Source organism: Pipistrellus kuhlii, unplaced genomic scaffold, assembly GCF_014108245.1.
Source record: "Pipistrellus kuhlii isolate mPipKuh1 unplaced genomic scaffold, mPipKuh1.p scaffold_m20_p_14, whole genome shotgun sequence".
In the NCBI taxonomy this organism is placed as follows: Eukaryota; Metazoa; Chordata; class Mammalia; order Chiroptera; family Vespertilionidae; genus Pipistrellus; species Pipistrellus kuhlii.
This window is the reverse complement of record NW_023425449.1, coordinates 42876025-42894690: the sequence shown is the minus strand read 5'-3', so window position 1 is coordinate 42894690 and position 18666 is coordinate 42876025. Positions and strand designations below refer to the sequence as shown.

Below are 18666 nucleotides of genomic sequence, written 5' to 3'. Positions count from 1 at the left end.
CAGTTGTGGGGACAGAGAGTGAACATACGCATATAGCAGGTTTCCTGGCTTCTGTGGGGGTTTGGAGAAGGGGTCACTGAACCTATCAGCTTTGCCAGGAGCTTTCCCAGAGGAACTAACATGGACTGAGTTGTAAAGAGTGGGCGAAGGAGGAGATAGAAGTGGGGAGGTGGGAGGGAGCCGTGCTTGCAGAATACTTAGCGAGAGAGAGCCGGCTCTGCTGGGAACTCGGGTGGCTTCCTCGGCTTCATTACATGATGAGAATTCCATGAATTACGCCTGAGGATCAAGAAAGGAGATTTTCGTTAGCAGTTTAGGGGACAGAAGGCCCAGGTCTTGGTGACTGAGTGATTGTGGGTCATGAGGTGGAAGGAATGATGTTTGGTTTCAGACATAAATGACTAAGTGGATAGTAAATTGGGTTGGTTGGGTAAGTCGGGGAGGGGATGTATTATATTGATACTTTTGCCAGCTTCAAAAATTCAAATGCCAGATTTAGATTGGTTTGATTCTCTCATTCCCACTCATGGTCATAATACTTTTGATTACTATCAGTTAGAAATATAAAATATTGAAATATAAAATCCTTGTGGTTAAACCATGCTTATCTTTTAGCTAAAGGGCCAAATTCTCGAAATCTTTTCATTAAGTTGTATTTTGATTTTTCATGAATGGTATACATTTCTGTAAAATCCTGAAGTCCAGTTTTATTTTGTAAATATATTTTTGTTGATTTCAGAGAGGGAGAGATAGAAACAGTTCTGACAGAGAATCATTGATTGGCTGCCTCCTGCATGCCCCCTACTGGGGATCAAGCCCGCAACCTGTGCATGTGCCCTGACCAGGAATTAAACCCTGACTTCTGAGGTTCACAGGTTGATGCACAACCACCGACCCACGCCAGCTGGGCTGAAGTCCAATTTTATAAGTGAAGTCCACTAATTTTTTAATGTGTTTATGAAGAGTACATCTTTTAAAGCATTATTTCTACAGTGGCATCTTTGTCACAACACACATGATTGACAGCTCTGAAATCACAGTTTATAAACAAGCATGATTGGCAGTTCTAAGGTAACTAGCACCTGCACTGAATATTATTTGTACTTTTGTGTGACAATAAGGTGGAATAAACAAGCTGATTTCCCAGTCTTTTTTGTTTCTATTTCAGGTTGTATGATGTTTTAGATCAAATGAAGAGTGAATGGATGGATGTTGAATGTTTCAAAAACTAAAGTTTTCAAGGTGTATTTGTGGGGGAATAGAGAATTAAGAATTTGAATGAAGCGATTTTTTTTATTTCAGCGGATGTTGTACACAATTAAAATGTGTGTTTGTTTTTCAATAAATTGATGATTGAAAATTATTATATTAGATTTTTATTAAAAGATCTCTGGTTATTTTTTTTTTTAGGAAGAAAGAGCATCTGTTATATTTAACCTTTTAGTAAGACACCTTAAGAATATATATAAACTATAAAATACAATTTCAGAAATGTTCTGAGTTCATGAAATACCTGTAATTCAGTCTTTGAATAGCATTAAGATAGAAAAGACAAATAAATGAAAAAACCCTAAGCTCACAGAGACAGGGAACAGATTGGTGGTTGCTAGATGGAGAGGCTAGCGGGCAAAATGAGTGAAGGTGGTCAGAAAGTACAGATTTGCAGTTATAAAATAAAGAAGTCATGGTGACTATAATTAATAACATTGTTGCAGCTTTGAGAAAGTAGATCTTAAAAGTTCTCGGTAGTCACAAGAGAAACTTTCCTGTGTAACTGTGTGTGGTGACACATGGTAACTAGATTTACTGTGGTGATCATTTTACAATATGTACAAATATTGAATCATTACGTTGTACACCTGAGACTAATATAATGTTATATGTCAATTATACCTCTATAAACAAGTTTAAAAAATTAATAGCATTAGTGGTCACCCCTCTGCCCCCAGGATATATGGCATAGCAATGTTTTATTGGATTGATTTATTCTATTGGATTCTATTTGATTGATGTGCAAACTTGATTTGCTTTCATGTAGCATGTTCACATATGTATAGCTGAATTATCCCAGAGATTGTGTAAGTTTATATGTCTTGTAAGGTTGTCTTATATGCCTTCCCAGGACTGTAAAGGTTAAAAGTGAATCTGGAAACTATGATGGTGGCTGCTTGTTAAGGAATGCAAGCAATTAAGTGTTCCCACAAAAGCTTTGAAGTTAATATCTTAATAGGACAAAGAGGAAAAAAAGTCAAAGCTGCACTCCACAATTAGTTCAGGCTGTAGTTCCATTGAGTTAAGAGTAGGTTTAAAAAAATTAAAAATGATCTTAATAGGAAGCGTGAGTTCTATTTTAGTTTGTAGAATTTTGTATTAATTTAGATTGATACTTGATAACAACTAGAGACTTTCAGAGACCCAGAATGTCAGCAAGTATTTTGTGATTAATAAGAATAATGATAGCTAACATTTGTTGCTCACTCTCTTTGCTAACCACTTTGCTAAGGGATTTGCAAGCATCATTTTATTTAATCTTTACTACTCTAAGGTCAGTACTGACAGAATTCTTATTTAAAAACACTAAGGAAAGAATAGCTTAAGGGCTTTTAAGCAAAATACCCAAGGACAAGAGCTAGTAAGTTATCAAACCTGAGACAATGTGGCTCTAAGTCCATGCTTTTTTTTTTTTTAATTGATTTTTTTTTTACAGAGAGGAAGGGAGAGCGATAGTCAGAAACATTGATGAGAGAGAAACATCAATCAGCTGCTTCCTGCACACCCCCCACCAGGGATGTGCCTGCAGCCAAGGCACATGCCCCTGACTGGAATCAAACCTGGGACCTTTCAGTCCTCAAGCTAACGCTCTATTCACTGAGCCAAACCGGTTCTGGCAAGTCCATGCTTTATGCAAACCAAGTACAGTTCCAGGTGTGTATGTGGTTTGTTCATTTTCTCAGCAATATTTAATAATTACAGTGTGCTGACTGCAGTCAGGAAGGATCGCGTGCTATTTTTAGAAGAGACACAGGGGGCACAGGAAGGCATGAATAAAGGCTAAATGAGCAATAGGATCAGGTAGGCATACAAGTGTTCAAAGGGGAAAGAAGTTAGAGAAATGATAGTTGAAATGGCTTTATAAACCAACCAAATAAGGGCCTTCTCAAAGCAATAAAAGAGCTAGATTCTAAAAGCTCGAGAAAGGGTGCTGGGAGAGTGAGCACGGCACAGAGCTGAGAGAGAGCGGGGCAGGGCTGTATGAATTATCTACAGCTGTGCAGCATGTTCTCCAAAACAGGGGCTGACAGCAGTAAGCATCCTCTCATACAGAGGCTGAGGGTCAGGAATCCAGGAGTGGCTTAGCTGGACAGTTCTGCCTCAGGGTTTCTCCTGAGCCAGGGCCACAGGCATCTGTAGGCTGACTGGGTTGCAGGGTCTGTTTCCATGGTGGCTCCCAACATGCTGGCTGTGGGCAGGAGGCCGCAGTTCCTCGTCATGTGGGCCCCTCCAGTGGGCTGCATGAGTGTCTTCACATAGTTAGCTTCCCCAGAGTGAGTCATCTAAGAGAGAGCACGTTTGAGGCAGTGTGATGTATTTTATGACCTGATCACACATTGTCACCTCTCCCATATTGTATTCATTAGGAGCAAGTCACTAAGCCCAACCCACACTCAAGGTGGGGAGGGTGTTAGTCTGCACCTTTAAGAGGGAGATGTGTACCAAATGTGTGCACATATTTTAAAAGCACACAGTGGTCATGAGCTCGCAGCTTGGCTGAAGTTTTAGGGGGGTGATGAAATAATTTGCTTTGCTAAACTGGCCAGGACCCTTAAAGGGAAATTCTGAATTTCAGCTTAAAAAGTCATGATGGTGGAGAGATAGAAGAGTGCTTTGGGAATTGGTCTTTAGGACGATGACCTAGCAGAATTGTGTGAGAGGCATGGGCCAGCAAGCCCAGCTCTGAGGTTGCCATACAACCCCGAAGGGCCAGTTCCAGGGCCAGCGCTTGGCTGGGCTAGATTGAGAGGTGGGAAAGGTCGCTGGGAGAGGCTGCTCAGAGAAATGACAGGTTTCCAGCCCAGAGACTGAGAAACAGAAGCCCAGCAGGAGGGAAGTGGGGTAGAGTTCGGCTGTAGAATAACGGATCTGGAATTAGCAACTTCGTATTGGCCTCTCTTTATTTCCTGCCTTTGTCAGCAAGAAAACAAAACAACCAAAAACCAAGGGCTGCAGAGTGGTGCAGCTGTGGGTTTGGGCCACATGAAGCAGGAGGGACTGGTTGGAAGAAATCCCGCCGTGTTCAGGTCGAAGCAGCCTGTCAGAGCAGCTTTATTTGCAAAGTGAAGTGCAGGTGTGAAAACCGCAGACAGGACCTGGCCAGGCACGGTCAGGATGGTTCTCAGTGTCCAGCCGCCGCCAGCCGCCAGCGCTCTCAAGACTGGCATTCATTCATTTCTGGACTTTTCTTTGCCTTTTTACCCCTAGCCCCTTGTTCCCCTCTTCCACCTCCTTAGCAGGAAAATCAAGTTCCTCCATTAGGTTTAATCTGCATGAAATTGCTGGCTTTTTAAAAAGTAGTTGAATAACTGAAATTTTATCAGATTCAACCTGATACTCCCTAGATTTCCTATTCTCTACTTAAATTTTCTTTGATCATCTTTTCTAAAGAGGTTGATAAAATTGGGAAACATTTTACCTGTTTCTCCTTCAAACTATTGTTCTATTCTGCTGTGCCCCACATTGCCCTGGTTTCTAAATCCCGTTTGTTCCTCGGGTCACCCACCTGGCCCTCCCATGCCGCTGTGCGTGTCAGGGACCGGCCACCTCCTCCGCAGCTGCCCACGCCCTGTAGTGGCCACACTGCGCCCTTTCTGAAATTGTCATAAAACTTCAGCATCTCAGCTCTCCGCCTCCTTCCCTGTTCTTTTTAACTTTCCTCTAAAGGTGCTGTACAGCATTTAGAGTAGGGGTGTCGAACTCAATCAGAGAAGGGGCCAAAATCTAAAATCCAGCCTAAATCTCGGGCCGAATGGTTTACTGAACAGTCATAAACTGTCATTGTGATGGAAACGCAGCGGAGTGCAGTGATGACAGCGCGGTGCGGGCCATATTGCAAGGCCTGGCGGGACGGATTTGGCCCGTGGGCCTTGTGTTTGACACATGTGATTTAGAGGATAAAGGGGTAGGGAGGAGACACAGTAGTGTTTGCATGTGCCGGGAGGTTGAGTAGGGCGAGTATCAGGAAGGACATGGGAGTGGATGACCAGAGGCTGGGTTCTAACCCTGGGTTCTGATTCTTTAAGGATCCTGGCCTGTTTAACAAATATTTCATTACCCCCCTAAAACTTCAGCCAATTTTCTTTTATATACAGTTCTTTTTCGAAATGGGGTTAGTAACCCTATTGAACCAAGAGAATTGTTCAAAGAGCTGTGTTTTGGCCTGGCCGGCACAAAACAGTCAGACTATGAACCAGGAGGTCAAGGTTCGATTCCTGGGTTGTGGGCTCCATCCCCAGTGAAGGGCATGCAGGAGGTCAATGATTCTCTCTCATCATTGATCTCTCTCTCTCTCTCTCCCTCCCTCCCTGAAATCAGTAAAAATGTATTTTTTAAAAAAGAGCAGTGTTTTGGAGCGCCTCTATTTTAAAAGCCACAGCATTATCATAATTGAAAAACACTTTGTATGCTGATAAGTGACACTTACAAATGTCTTCATTTATATGTATCCCTTTTTCTTTTATTTAGTAAATTAGGAATCAGTGTAGCCCTATACTTGAAAATGTGATTCTTTGTTTTTAGCTTGTTTTAATTTTTAAGGAAAGATTTTCCCATAAGTATATTACAGCTAGGTTTCTTTTAAAGTTTGAATTCAGAATCTTAATTTGGACCTAAAATAAAATATTTTGTGTTTCTTTTTAAAATGCAAATTAGTTATTAAATAGGTATAATTGGGTCCTTAATTAGTACTGATTGAGGATATTATAACTGTTCATTTGGATTTTATGCTGTTACCCATGTCGTTTCTTTAATTTTTTAAGCAAAACTTTTCTTGATGTATTTTTCTTTTTCTTTTCTTTTTTTAAAATATATTTTATTGATTTTTTACAGAGAGGAAGGGAGAGAGATAGAGAGTTAGAAACATTGATCAGCTGGCTCCTGCACACCCTCCACTGGGGACGTGCCCGCAACCAAGGTACATGCCCTTGACTGGAATTGAACCTGGGACCCTTGAGTCTGCAGGCCGACACTTTATCCACTGAGCCAAACCGGTTTCGGCTTGATGTATTTTTCTTGAAAGCATTTTCTTTTATATACAGTTCTTTTTCAAAATGGGATTAGTAACTATTTGCTATGATATATGATGGATAGAGCTATACTTCTCTTAGCGTGGAATAATATGATTTGGCTTCCAAACTATATTGCTATGGATGCACATATTTTGAGACTTAGTATTTTTACTAACATTAACCTTCAGAAGTTCTATTTTACTCACCACTATTTTTTTTTTGTTATACTGATTTATTTTGTATTTATTATAAAGATATATGTCACACTATTTTTGAAAGTTAATAGCTAAACATAAACTCTTTAAATCTGAAAATCATTTCCAGATATGAAATATCTTTTTAAAAAGAATATATTTTATTGTTTTTTTATAGAGAGGAAGGGAGAGAGAGACAGTTAGAAACATCAATGAGAGAGAAACATCAACCAGTTGCCTCCTGCATACCCTTACTGGGGATGTGCCCACAACCAAGGTACATGCCCTTGACTGGAATCGAACCTGGGACCTTTCAGTCTGCAGGACAATGCTCTATCCACTGAGCCAAACTAGCCAGGGCGAAATATTTCTTTTTCTAATTGCCATTGTAAATATTTTAACCTGCCTGTTTTCTGGATGTAATTTATTTAGAAACTTTAATTCTGAATTTAGCTTGTCTTTCAAATATAATGCCTTCACTGTGAATTATTTTAAGATCTTTATTTCATTTATTTCACTGAAGGAAATATATGAAGTTTGAAGGAACTTGTTCCAAAAGTAAAACTGAGAGCATATTATCGGGTCTAGTAATAATTAATGTCGTTTTTAAACATTCGTTTAAAATCTTGCTTGGCGTTGACTTGTATTGACGTAACCTTCAAACACGTGGTATCTACAGAACGTGTGAAGTGCAATTAACAAGTTTTGCTTGAAAAAGTTTGTGTTTGGTTTGGTTTTTGTTGCAAAACTAGGGCTAAGAAGATGGCGGATGAAGAGCATATTTGGCACTGCATGCTTTACGAGTTCCAATTAGGAAGAAAAGCAAGTGAGGCTGCAAAAAACATCTGTAGTGCTCTTGGTCAAGATGCAGTTAGCGCCAGAAAATGCCAGCGTTGAAGAAATTTCGCGAGGGAAATTTTTCGTTAGATGACAAGAGTGGTCGAGGCTGTGTGTCCAATTTTGATCAAGAAGCTCTTCAAGCTCTTTTGGTGCAAAATCCTCAAATTACCCAACAAGAGCTTGTGACAACTTTAAATTGTCCACAAAAAACAATTTCCAATCAATTGCGTGCACTTGGCAAAGTCCAAAAGTTTGGAAAATGGGTTCCTCATGAGTTGACCGACAACAACCGTAATCAAAGAGTCACAATTTGCAGTTCGCTCCTCTCTCGTCAAAACCGTTTGCCGTTTTTAGAGCAAATTGTTACCAGAGATGAAGAATGGGTGCTGTATGTTAATTTGAAAAGGCGACCTCAATGGTTGGACAAAAATGAGGCTCCGCAGCCCACGCCAAAACCTGATTTGCATGCGAAAAAAGTGATGTTGTGTGTTTGGTGGAATTTTAAAGGAATTCTTCATTATGAACTTTTACCATCTAACCAAACCATTACAAGTGCAGTGTATAGTGCCCAATTGGAAAGGTTAGCCCAAGCTTTAAGAGAAAAAGAACCCTCGCTGATTAATCGGAAGGGCGTAATTCTTCACCATGATAACGCACGACTGCATACTGCAAGAATCACTGCTGAAAAACTGCGCCAGTTGGAATGGGAAGTTCTCCCTCAACCTGCATATTCTCCTGATATTGCCCCTTCTGATTACCATTTGTTTCGTTCTTTGCAAAACTTTCTTTTGGAAAAAAATTTAATAATGAAAAATGCCTGAAAAATGCCTCAAAAATGCATTGACCGAATTTTTTGCATCAAAATCACAAGAATTTTACAACAGAGGGATTAAAATGCTTCCTGAGCGTTGGGCACAAGTAGTAGAAAACAACGGCAACTATATTGTTGATTAAATTTTGTTGTATTGTTTAAATAAATTCGATTTAAAGTATTAGAAAACGACATTAATTATTACTAGACCTAATAGTTTGTGATATAAGGTCTCTGTTCGTAATGGTCATGATGGTGATGATGTTCATGACTGAGAGTAGCAGCAGCCACTTCATAAATTTTAGGACTGTTAGGAAATTCTCCTTCTAAAATAATCCAAAGTCACTTTAAGAAAATAAACATATGCTATGTCTTTTGGCAAAAATAATTTTAATGTGTGGCATGGTGCCTTGCAGATTTTAAGTTCACCATAAATATTCATTGCTTTTTTGATAGACAGGAGTCACAAAAGCATTTAGCTAACAACAATAGGGTGTTGCAATTATTGTTTGAGATATACTGTCTTAGAGTTTTATTGGTGTTATAAAGGAATAAAATCACCTTCATTAAAGAGGATTGAGTATTCCTGTTTCAGTAAAGAATTGAGAGCCATCTAAGTTTTGAGAAGAAAAATAAAATTAATGTTGACTTCAATGAAAATTTCTTATTTTCTAGAATTGAAAATTAGGAGCTACATGTTCTTATTTTCATAGTTATCTAATCTATCTAATCTCTCTCTCTCTCTCTCTCTCTATATATATATATATATATATATAAAATCTATATATGTAGCTATCTAATTTTATATATATATATATATAATCTATCTAAGTGACTGTTATGACCAGTCAACCAAACGACCAGCTGACGGGTCGCTATAATGCACACTGACCACTAGGGGCAGATGCTCAACACAGGAGCTGCCCCCTGGTGGTCATCGGGCACCGACAGCCAACCTCCCATGGCCAGCCAACCTTCCATAGTTCTTCCCCTGGCTGGCTGGCCCTAATCTGTCCAATCGGGATTGGGTGAGATGGCCCCTATTGGCCCTGATAGCCAGGCCAAGGGACCACACCCATGCACAAATTCGTACACCAGGCCTCTAATATCATAATAATTATATGTGTTATGTGTTGTTGACTTGGCTCAGACCTCTGGTGACCCGATGAGTGAGTGACATCCACAGTGTCTGTCCTCACAGCTCTGCTCAGCTCCTGTAGTTTCTTTTATGGAGTCAATCCATCTCATATTTGGTCACCTTTTCATGCTGCCTTCTCTTTTTCCCAGCATTGTCATCTTTTCCAAAGCACCTTGCCTTCTCATGCCGCACCCAAAGTAAGACAGCTTCATTTGTCCTTTTGCCTTCAGTGATGTTTCAGGCTTAATTTGCTCTAAGGCCTTTTTGTTCATCTTTCCAGCAGGCCTGTGTATCCCTAGAGTCCTTCTCCAACACTGTACTTCAGATGAATTATTCTTTTTCCTGTCAGTCTTTACTGTCCAGCTTTCACATCCATACACAGTGATGGGGAATATGAGGGTGTAGGTGGTTTTGGCTTGGTCTCTCATGATGCATCTGTGAATTATTAGGTTTTCTTTTCTAATTCTTCCATTGCTGCCTTTCCAAGTTTTTGTGATTTCTTGGCTGCTGTTTCCATTTGAATTGAGGAATGAACCAAGGTAAGCAATCTTTAACAATTTCAATGTGTTCACTGTCTGTTAGAGTTGTGTATTTCTTCTGTGGTCAGATTTTATCATCTTTTTTTTAAATCCTCACCTGAGGATATGATTTTCATTGATTGTAGAAAGGGGGAGAGGAAGAGGAAGGGAGAGAAGGAAGGAGGGAGGGAGAGAGGGAGAGAGAGAGAGAGAAAGAGAGACATAGACATCCAATTGCCTCCCACAGGAGCTTGGACTGGGCATTGAATCCAAAACCTGGGGATGTGCCCTGACCGGGAATCGAACCGCCCTTCTATACACAGCGAGGGCAGAGTTTTGTCTTCTTGATGTTCGAATGCCATCCTGCTTTGGCCCTTTCTCCTTTCACTTTCATCAGAAGTTATTTCAAATCACTGCTACTTTCTGCAAGTAAGATGGAGTCATCTGCATCTCTTAAGTTATTGATAGTTCCTCCACCAATTTCCACTCCTTCCTCTGAGTTTAGCCCAGTTTTTTGTTTATGTTCTGCCAGAGATTGAACAAATAAGGGGACAAATGCACAGTTGTCTACACTTTGCCTACAGGAAACCATTCTGTCTCCATATTCTGTCCCCACAGCGCCTGCCTTCCCCGCCAGCTTGACTATCCCGCATTTCTGGTAGCTCTTACTATGTTGAGTTGCTTTTCTGAGCATCATTAGCCCTGAAGAGAGAATTTCTGAATTTGAATCCTGGTTCTGCTACATATTAATTGTGTGATCTTGGGCAAGTTGCTTAATTTCATGGGAGCCTGACTTGTCTTTAAAATGGATGAATGAAAACAAAATAAAATGGATGAATGAAATAATAGTACTTACTTCACATGATTGGGTGGGAATTAAAGGTCACCATGGTCTTCATTATCGTGAAGAGCCAACATTTTGACTCTTTTCTCCATGTCAAGCAGACACTGTACCCCGTACTCACTGACATGCCTACTTCACAGTGGGGGGAGAGCCCCGGGATCTGTGGCTTTCCAGATCACTTAGCCTCGTTTCACTGCGCATGGCAGAAAGCTTGACGACTGGCTTCAGCATACGGAGACTTATTTTTCTGGCGTACGAATTCCGGACGTTGGTGGCTTCTGGGGCCTCCTCCAACTTGGCAGCAGCCTCGGGCTTCCTGGTCTTGTGCTCGGGGTGCAGCCAGGTGCCGGAGTCTCTGGGGCAGCAGGTCTGTGTTTCCCGCAGGAAGACAGCGGGAGGGACAGTCAGTTTCTCTGTCTCCGTCTGGAAAACAGACTCCAGAATCCTCTTCCAGATTTCAGCCTGCCTGTCCTTGGTTAGCCCTGTGTGAGACGCCCCAGGCTCCGGGGAGGGCGCTGCGGACATTGGGAATGGACAGTATTTTATGTTTTTTCAGAATAAAAATTACCTTTTTAAGGTGGCTGAATTTTGAAGGTAAAGTTGTGGGTCCCGCCCTATCGTCAAATAAAACTATAAAACAAAGCAAAAATTAGTAACTGAATACTTTTCATATTATAAGATATGTTTGTTTTAGATGATTTCTGATAACATTTTTCAACTTTCTATAGTAAAGAAAACAATACGTAATTAAAGTAATGAGTTTTTGCCTCTTTCCGTTCTAATTATTATGATTTAACTCATGAGTGAATGAGTTTGTTCTTTGCTCATTTCCTATGGGTTGCTATCCACTGATCTCATTTTCTGGAAAATTATGTCACGATTCTTGGAAGCTGCTTATTTATTTATTTATTTATTTATGTATTGTTTTGGTGGTTTTATTTTTATTTTTATTTTTATTTTTCCAGAGATGGGGGTAGGGTGAAGTTAGGTCATAATTCAAATTTTCTATTCACTTCTCAAATACATAACCATAGCTTATTCTTTTATTCTGTCTTTTCTATATTTGATGTAAATTATACATTGATTGTAGAAATTAAACAATTTAATTAAAGGGTAAGATCCAGTAAGCTTGTGAGCCAGGAACATTATTTTCTCTTGTAGGCATGGGAACAGAGGCTGGAGGAGTTCCGAAAGCCGTGCAGAGTCAGGGACCGTGGAGTGGGCGGAGCTAGCTTGCTCTGGAGTGCACTGTGGGGATGCAGTTCCAAGCAGGCTGTCCACTGAGGACAGCTTTCTGTTCCTTTTAAAGTACAAGTGACATGGTCACCAAATCAAACACACCTCTACTATCCCTTTTTACATTTCAGCAACCTTTTGTAAAATAATTAAGAAATATCTATAATAAAAAAAGCGAAATAAGCTAATTAGACCAGACAGCTGATTGACCTTGAGGACAACCTTGTAGACCACATGTGTCAAACACAAGGCCCGCGGGCCAAATCCGTCCCGCCAGGCCTTGCAATGTGGCCCGCACCGCGCTGTCATCACTGCACTCCGCTGCGTTTCCATCACAGTGACAGTTTATGACTGTTCAGTAAACCATTCGGCCCGAGATTTAGGCTGGATTTTAGATTTTGGCCCCTTCTCTGATTGAGTTCGACACCCCTATTGTAGACGAAGCCAGGACTGCGAGGGCCGAGGCAGCTGCAAGGGCTGAGCCCCTTGCACGAATTTTGTGCATCAGTCCTCTAGTTAAGTATAAGCCATAGTTGATCTTAGGCCACACTCTGATTTCTGTTTTACCAAATCACTTATCAGAGATATTAAGTAATTTTATCTAAGGTCAGGTAAATTCAGCCATTGGCTAATGCAGGGATGGCTGTTCCCACATTGACCTTTCTAGTCTGAATTTCTAAGTATGTCTTTTTAACGCATGACATTGCAGTGTGGCCGTTGTACATCTCTGCATGCACTAAAGGCCCAGTGCAGAAATTCGGGCACGGGCATTGGGGAGCCCTCCCTTCCCCTGGCCGCCTGCCGCCACCAGTCCCACCCCCTGGTCGAACTCCTGGTCAAACTCCCAGTCAAGGGGACAATTTGCATATTAAGCTTCTATTATATAGGACAGCTCTATTTTCAGGTTCATTTTTTTGAATTACCGTATTTTTCGGACCATAAGACGCTCCGGACCATAAGACGCACCAGTTTTTAGAGAAGGGAAATGAAGAAAAAAAGATTCTGAAACAAATAGTGTCCTAAAATATTTTATGTGCATTAAAACCCAACATCACAGTCATAAACACATGTAATCAACCCTGTAAAGTAAACAGCAGCATTTAGAACCATTTTAGAGCCGGGCAAGCACACAGAGACCACACAGAGCCGGGCAAGTAAAAAAACTTTTTTTTTAAAGTATTGTATATGTGTAGGCTGTATTTGGACCATAAGACGCAGGGACTTTCCCCCCCCCCCACTTCTGGGGGGAAAAAGTGCGTCTTATGGTCCGAAAAATACGGTAGATAATTAACCAAGTAAAATATTTCTAGTTGTATTTGAAATATATATTGATTTCAGAAGGAAGAGATAGGGAATGAGAGAGAAAAATCAATGATGAGAGAGAATAATTGATCAGCTGCCTCCTGCACACTCTGCACTGGGGATCAAGCCTGCAACTCGGGGCATGTGCCCTGACTGGGAATCGAACCATGATTTTCTGGTTCATAGGTCTGTGCCCAACAACTGAGTCACAGCAGCCAGGCTCTAGTTGCATTTTTATATTGGAAAAGAAAGTAGAAAAAGTATATGTACATCTGTCATTGTAAATATCATCAAATGCATCTGCTCTGTTATGTTAAAACTGTGTGTGGTGATGAATGTGAGCTAGACTAATTGTGGTAGTCGTTTCACAGCATATACATATCTCAGGTCATTACATAGTACACCTGAAATTAATGTTTTATGTCAGTTATATCTCAATTTAAAAATATACTGCTAAAACTAAAAAAACAAACTAACAAATAAAAACAAAACAAAACAAAACAAACCACACACCCCCCAAAAAAACCCATAACCTTCAAACATCTACCAATCATTTTGGTAAATGTCCTTCTAGTTTTTTCATCTAGACTCAGATTTTTGTTTGCTTATGGTTTAATCAATTTCTTTGCTACCCAAGAAGCACACCTGATAAAAGAAAGCAAAGTCTCTTGTTCAGAATATAGTTTTCTACATAATTTATAAAGTAGTTGTCCCCAAATTGATTACCAAACATTAGACAATAGCTCTTTAATGTCTTTAGATGGTTGTAGATGCTAGCTTTTATTTTATTTTCCAAATCAGCATACTGCATTTATGTAGCTGTTGAATACCCTACCCATCAGCTTTTTATCTTAAAGACTTTTTTTCTAATGAGTGAAAGTATCTAGATATCACCTGACTAGATAAATTCTAATTTAGTTTTTGGGAATATTTGATTTGTCCTTTTTTATTTATGTTTAAGATTTCCCAGTATTGTAGAATGTTTGACATGTATCTATAGCCCATGTATAAGGCTTTCATATGGTTTAAGTAATGTATTTACTACATAGTAACCCTTTTTAAAATAGCATGTAAAGCTCTCTTTCTGTGTTCTGAACTCTGCATCTGAATTTCATGTAAAAATAGTGTGTAGTTTAAAAAATGTATTTATCAATACTTAGGTTTTTTGTGTGTGTGTGTGTTTTTTTCCAGTTACCTATCAGCAGAGAATAAGGAGTTTATACTCATGATCTGATTATTTGTGATTTAGAAACAAGAACTTTCTGATGGGTAAGGATGTAAAATGGTGCAGCCACTTAAAGAATATTTTGGCAGTTCCTGCCAGGCTGGGAGCGGCCAGGCCCGGAGCAGCCGGGTCTGGTGCGGCCAGGCCCAGAGCAGTGGCTGCCAGGCTGGGAGTGGCCAGGCTCGGAGCAGCGGCTGACAGGCTGGGAGCAGCCAGGCCCGGAACGGCCGGGCCCGGAGCAACCGGGCCCAGAGCAGCCGGGTCGGGTGTGGCCAGGCCTGTAGCAGTAACAGCCAAGTCCAGAGCAACTAGGTGGGGAGTGGCAGTGACCAGACCCAGAGCAGCGACTGCCAGGCTGGGAGCGGCCAGGCCCGGAGCAGCCGGGTCTGGTGCGGCCAGGCCCGGAGCAGTGGCTGCCAGGCTGGGAGTGGCCAGGCTCGGAGCAGCGGCTGCCAGGCTGGGAGCGGCCAGGCCCGGAGCAGCCGGGTCTGGTGCGGCCAGGCCAGGAGCAGCGGCTGACAGGCTGGGAGCAGCCAGGCCCGGAGTGGCCGGGCCCGGAGCAACCGGGCCCAGAGCAGCCGGGTCGGGTGTGGCCAGGTCTGTAGCAGTAACAGCCAAGTCCAGAGCAACTAGGTGGGGAGTGGCAGTGACCAGACCCAGAGCAGCGACTGCCAGGCTGGGAGCGACCAGGCCCGGAGCAGCCGGGTCTGGTGCGGCCAGGCCCGGAGCAGTGGCTGCCAGGCTGGGAGTGGCCAGGCTCGGAGCAGCGGCTGCCAGGCTGGGAGCAGCCAGGCCCGGAGCAGCCGGGTCTGGTGCGGCCAGGCCAGGAGCAGCGGCTGACAGGCTGGGAGCAGCCAGGCCCGGAGTGGCCGGGCCCGGAGCAACCGGGCCCAGAGCAGCCGGGTCGGGTGTGGCCAGGTCTGTAGCAGCAACAGCCAAGTCCAGAGCAACTAGGTCGGGAGTGGCAGTGACCAGACCCGGAGCAGCAACTGCCAGGCTGGGAGCGGCCAGGCCCGGAGCAGCCGGGTCTGGTGCGGCCAGGCCCAGAGCAGTGGCTGCCAGGCTGGGAGTGGCCAGGCTCGGAGCAGCGGCTGACAGGCTGGGAGCAGCCAGGCCCGGAGCGGCAGGGCCCGGAGCAATTGGGCCCAGAGCAGCCGAGTCGGGTGTGGCCAGGCCTGTAGCAGCAACAGCCAAGTCCAGAGCAACTGGGTCAGGAGCGGCAGTGACCAGACACGGAGCAGCTGGTTGTGGAACAAACCAGAGCAACAGAGGCCAGGCCCGGAGCAGCCTGGCCCAAAACAGCTCGCTCCTCACCTGCCCCTGCCCCACGGCTGCCTCTCAGACATGGCTGGAAACTTTTGCGGGAACTTGAGGGTCTGCTGAATCAAGTGATGAAGGCTTATATCTGGATGTGTTGAGTTAGTATAGTCCTGGGGTGTTGATCTGTGAGTGCCTTGAGTGGGGCCTGGATGAGGCTGGTTGTCCTATTAGGAAATGTCTTTTGTGTGAAGTGTATCATTGGGCATGTGGAGGTATTATTGATATGAGAGAATGCTAAGTAACAGATTTGCTATCTGAAAAGGGATTTACTATCGGGGAAAGGGAGGGAGGAAGAGACTGAACATAAACTGTGCACCAATGGATGAGGATGAGGGGGCAGAGGGTGGGGTGGGAACCTGGTGGAGGGGGGAAGAAACGAGGAACCTGTGTAATAATATGAACAATAAAGATTGATTAAAAAAAAAAAAAAAAAAAAAAAGAATATTTTGGCAGTTCCTTAAATACTTAAACAGAGTTACCATATGACCTAGCAATTCCACTCCTAGGTACGTGCCCAGAAGAAATGAAAACATGTTCACTCAAACACTTGTACACAGCCCTGGCTCATGTGGCTCAGTTGATTGAGTGCACCAGAAGGTTCTGGGTTCATTTCCCAGTCAGATTGTAGGTTCGATCCTCTGATGGAGCAGCCAATCTGTTTCTCTTTCACATAGATGTTTTTCTGTCTTTTTCTTCCTCTCCAAAGTCAATTTTAAAAATTAACAAACAAACTTGTTCACAGATGTTCATATCTGTATTATTCATAATAACCAAAAGGTGGAAACAACTCAAATATCCACCAACTGATGAATTGGTAAACAAAGCATGTGTGTTTGTATATATAGCCCATACAATGGAATATTATTCAGTCCTAAATGGGAGTGAAGTATTGATATATGACACAGCATGACCACCTTGAAAGCATCATGCATGCCAGTGAGAGAAGCCAGTCACAAAGGGCTACATGCTGTATGATTTCCTGTCTGTGAAGTGTCCAGAATAGGCACATATTTAGAAGTAGAAAGTAGATTAGTGGTTGCCAGGGAAGAAAGGTTAGGGCCTGGAGGGGTGATGGTTAAAGAGTAGTTTCTTTTTAGAGTAATAAAAGTCTTAAAAAAGACTTTTATTGTGGTAATAGGTGAAACTTTAAATGGGCGAATTGTATGGTATGTGAGTTATATATTAATAAAAGAAACTTTTCTGTGTAAGAATGGCAACATAAGGGAGTCAAAAGACTCAATTTCTTTCTGTTCTAGTTTTGTCAACTTGAGCAATTCACACATCCTCGTTGATCCTCAGTCCCATTGTCTTGTTGATTTTTTTAGAGCCTTCCCAGTTCTAAAATCTATGATTTTAATGTTGGGGAATGATCTGATTACAGCTGTCAACAAATAACACTTAGGCACACCGATTGCTCTTATTCAACCGTTTCCCACATTGCCGGCCTGCTGGCTCAGCGGGACTCAGCCTGTCGCCCTCCCCTCTTCTCCCTTATGGTGGCTTCTAAAGGAAAGCTCATTGTTTGTATTAGAGAGCATTTTCCCAACGTTACTGTCCAGTGCAGTTCTCCTCGTTTCTTAGCCCAAACAATGCATGTGGTGCCACACAGTCTGCTCCGCTGTCACACAGCGTCAGTGACTCCGTTAGAAAGCATGCTAAGAGCAGCCCTGGTCACTGCGACGCTAGTCAGAGGCCTCAGCAAGCAACCGCTGACGTTATTTATAGCTGTGTGTGTTTTGGATTCACAACACTTTATCTGTTGTAGCCATAGTGTGTTATTTGCTTGGTTGCTTTATAATTGTGATAGTTTCATGCCACCCACTATAGGCTGTTTCTACCATGTGCTCTTTCTAACCACAAATTAAGGAGTTATTTTTCTGTGGTTCAGTCATACGCAACGATTGTATTGCATGAGATGACAGAGCCCAGGTTCTATAAACAGTTTTTTTGGAAGACATCTAGCAGAGCAACTAGATAGATTTTAGGTGCTGAAAACATTGGAGGGCAGAATTCAGATGCACAGAACATAATTTGTTGGTCATAAAATTGTTGAACATCTTGCTATAAAGTGTCAGATGAGGAATTTACCGAATGCCTCTCTGATTGGAATACGGCAGCAGTCCTTTCACTAGGACAGAGTTGCAGGAATTTCCCTACCCCTGGAGCAGGGCATATTTAGACTTTTGGGGCCATGGGCCCACTTGAGAATATGTGAAAGCACCTTGTCAGTGTAGGCCAATGTATGCATGTATATTTATGCACACCTTTGCATGCAATATTATGGGGTTCTCGGACTCCCCTAACACACGCATGGACCTAAAAAGCCATGATTTAGAGATTCGGGAACAAGGTAGGTTTTATCTACTGGAGTCTTCTAGTGGCAATTGGGAGTTGGAGCCATGTGGTCCTGATGGCAGTGTGTAAGGATGCTGACCTTGGTGGAAGATAGAGGTTGTCCCCACGATAAGGTGCCTGGCTCTTTTTTTTTTTTTAATAAACATTTTGGATTTTTTAATTTTTTAATATATTTTATTGATTTTTTACAAAGAGGAAAGAAGAAGGATAGAGAGTTAGAAACCTCAGTGAGAGAGAATCATTGATCAGCTGCCTCCTGCACACCTCCTACTGGGGATGTGTCCGCAACCCAGGTACATGCTCTTGACCAGAATTGAACCTGGGACCTTTCAGTCCGCAGGCCGATGCTCTATCCACTGAGCCAAACCGGTTTCGGCAGGCCCTTTATTATTATTATTATTATTATTATTTTCTTTTTATTTTTTACTGCTGTGTCCAAGAGTGTGCAGTAGTAGGTGCTCTGTCAGTATTTGCTACGTAGATGAGGAGATCCAAGGAGAGGGTGTTCTTCGGAAGAGCTGACTCTTGTTTCCACATCTCGCTGTATCTTGTTTCTGTCCTTTCCACCGAAGCAGCTGATATTTGAGAAGAAAAAAAATCAG

The 18666-nt window shown here is 42.3% G+C and overlaps 1 protein-coding gene across 2 annotated transcripts in view; it reads left to right on the top strand.

Annotated features, from left to right (window-relative positions):
- Positions 1–18666, top strand: part of MRPS28 (mitochondrial ribosomal protein S28) — a 72123-nt gene that overhangs the window by 15040 nt on the left and 38417 nt on the right. Inside the window, exon 3 of one of the 2 annotated variants that reach the window (XM_036437309.2) lies at positions 1169–1283. The exons of the other annotated variant lie outside the window; for it this stretch is intronic. Coding sequence (XP_036293202.1) covers positions 1169–1232 — 64 coding nt within the window. The 3' untranslated portion in view covers positions 1233–1283. Of the gene's footprint in view, positions 1–1168; positions 1284–18666 lie in introns of those variants that run through there. 2 annotated transcript variants of the gene reach the window in all.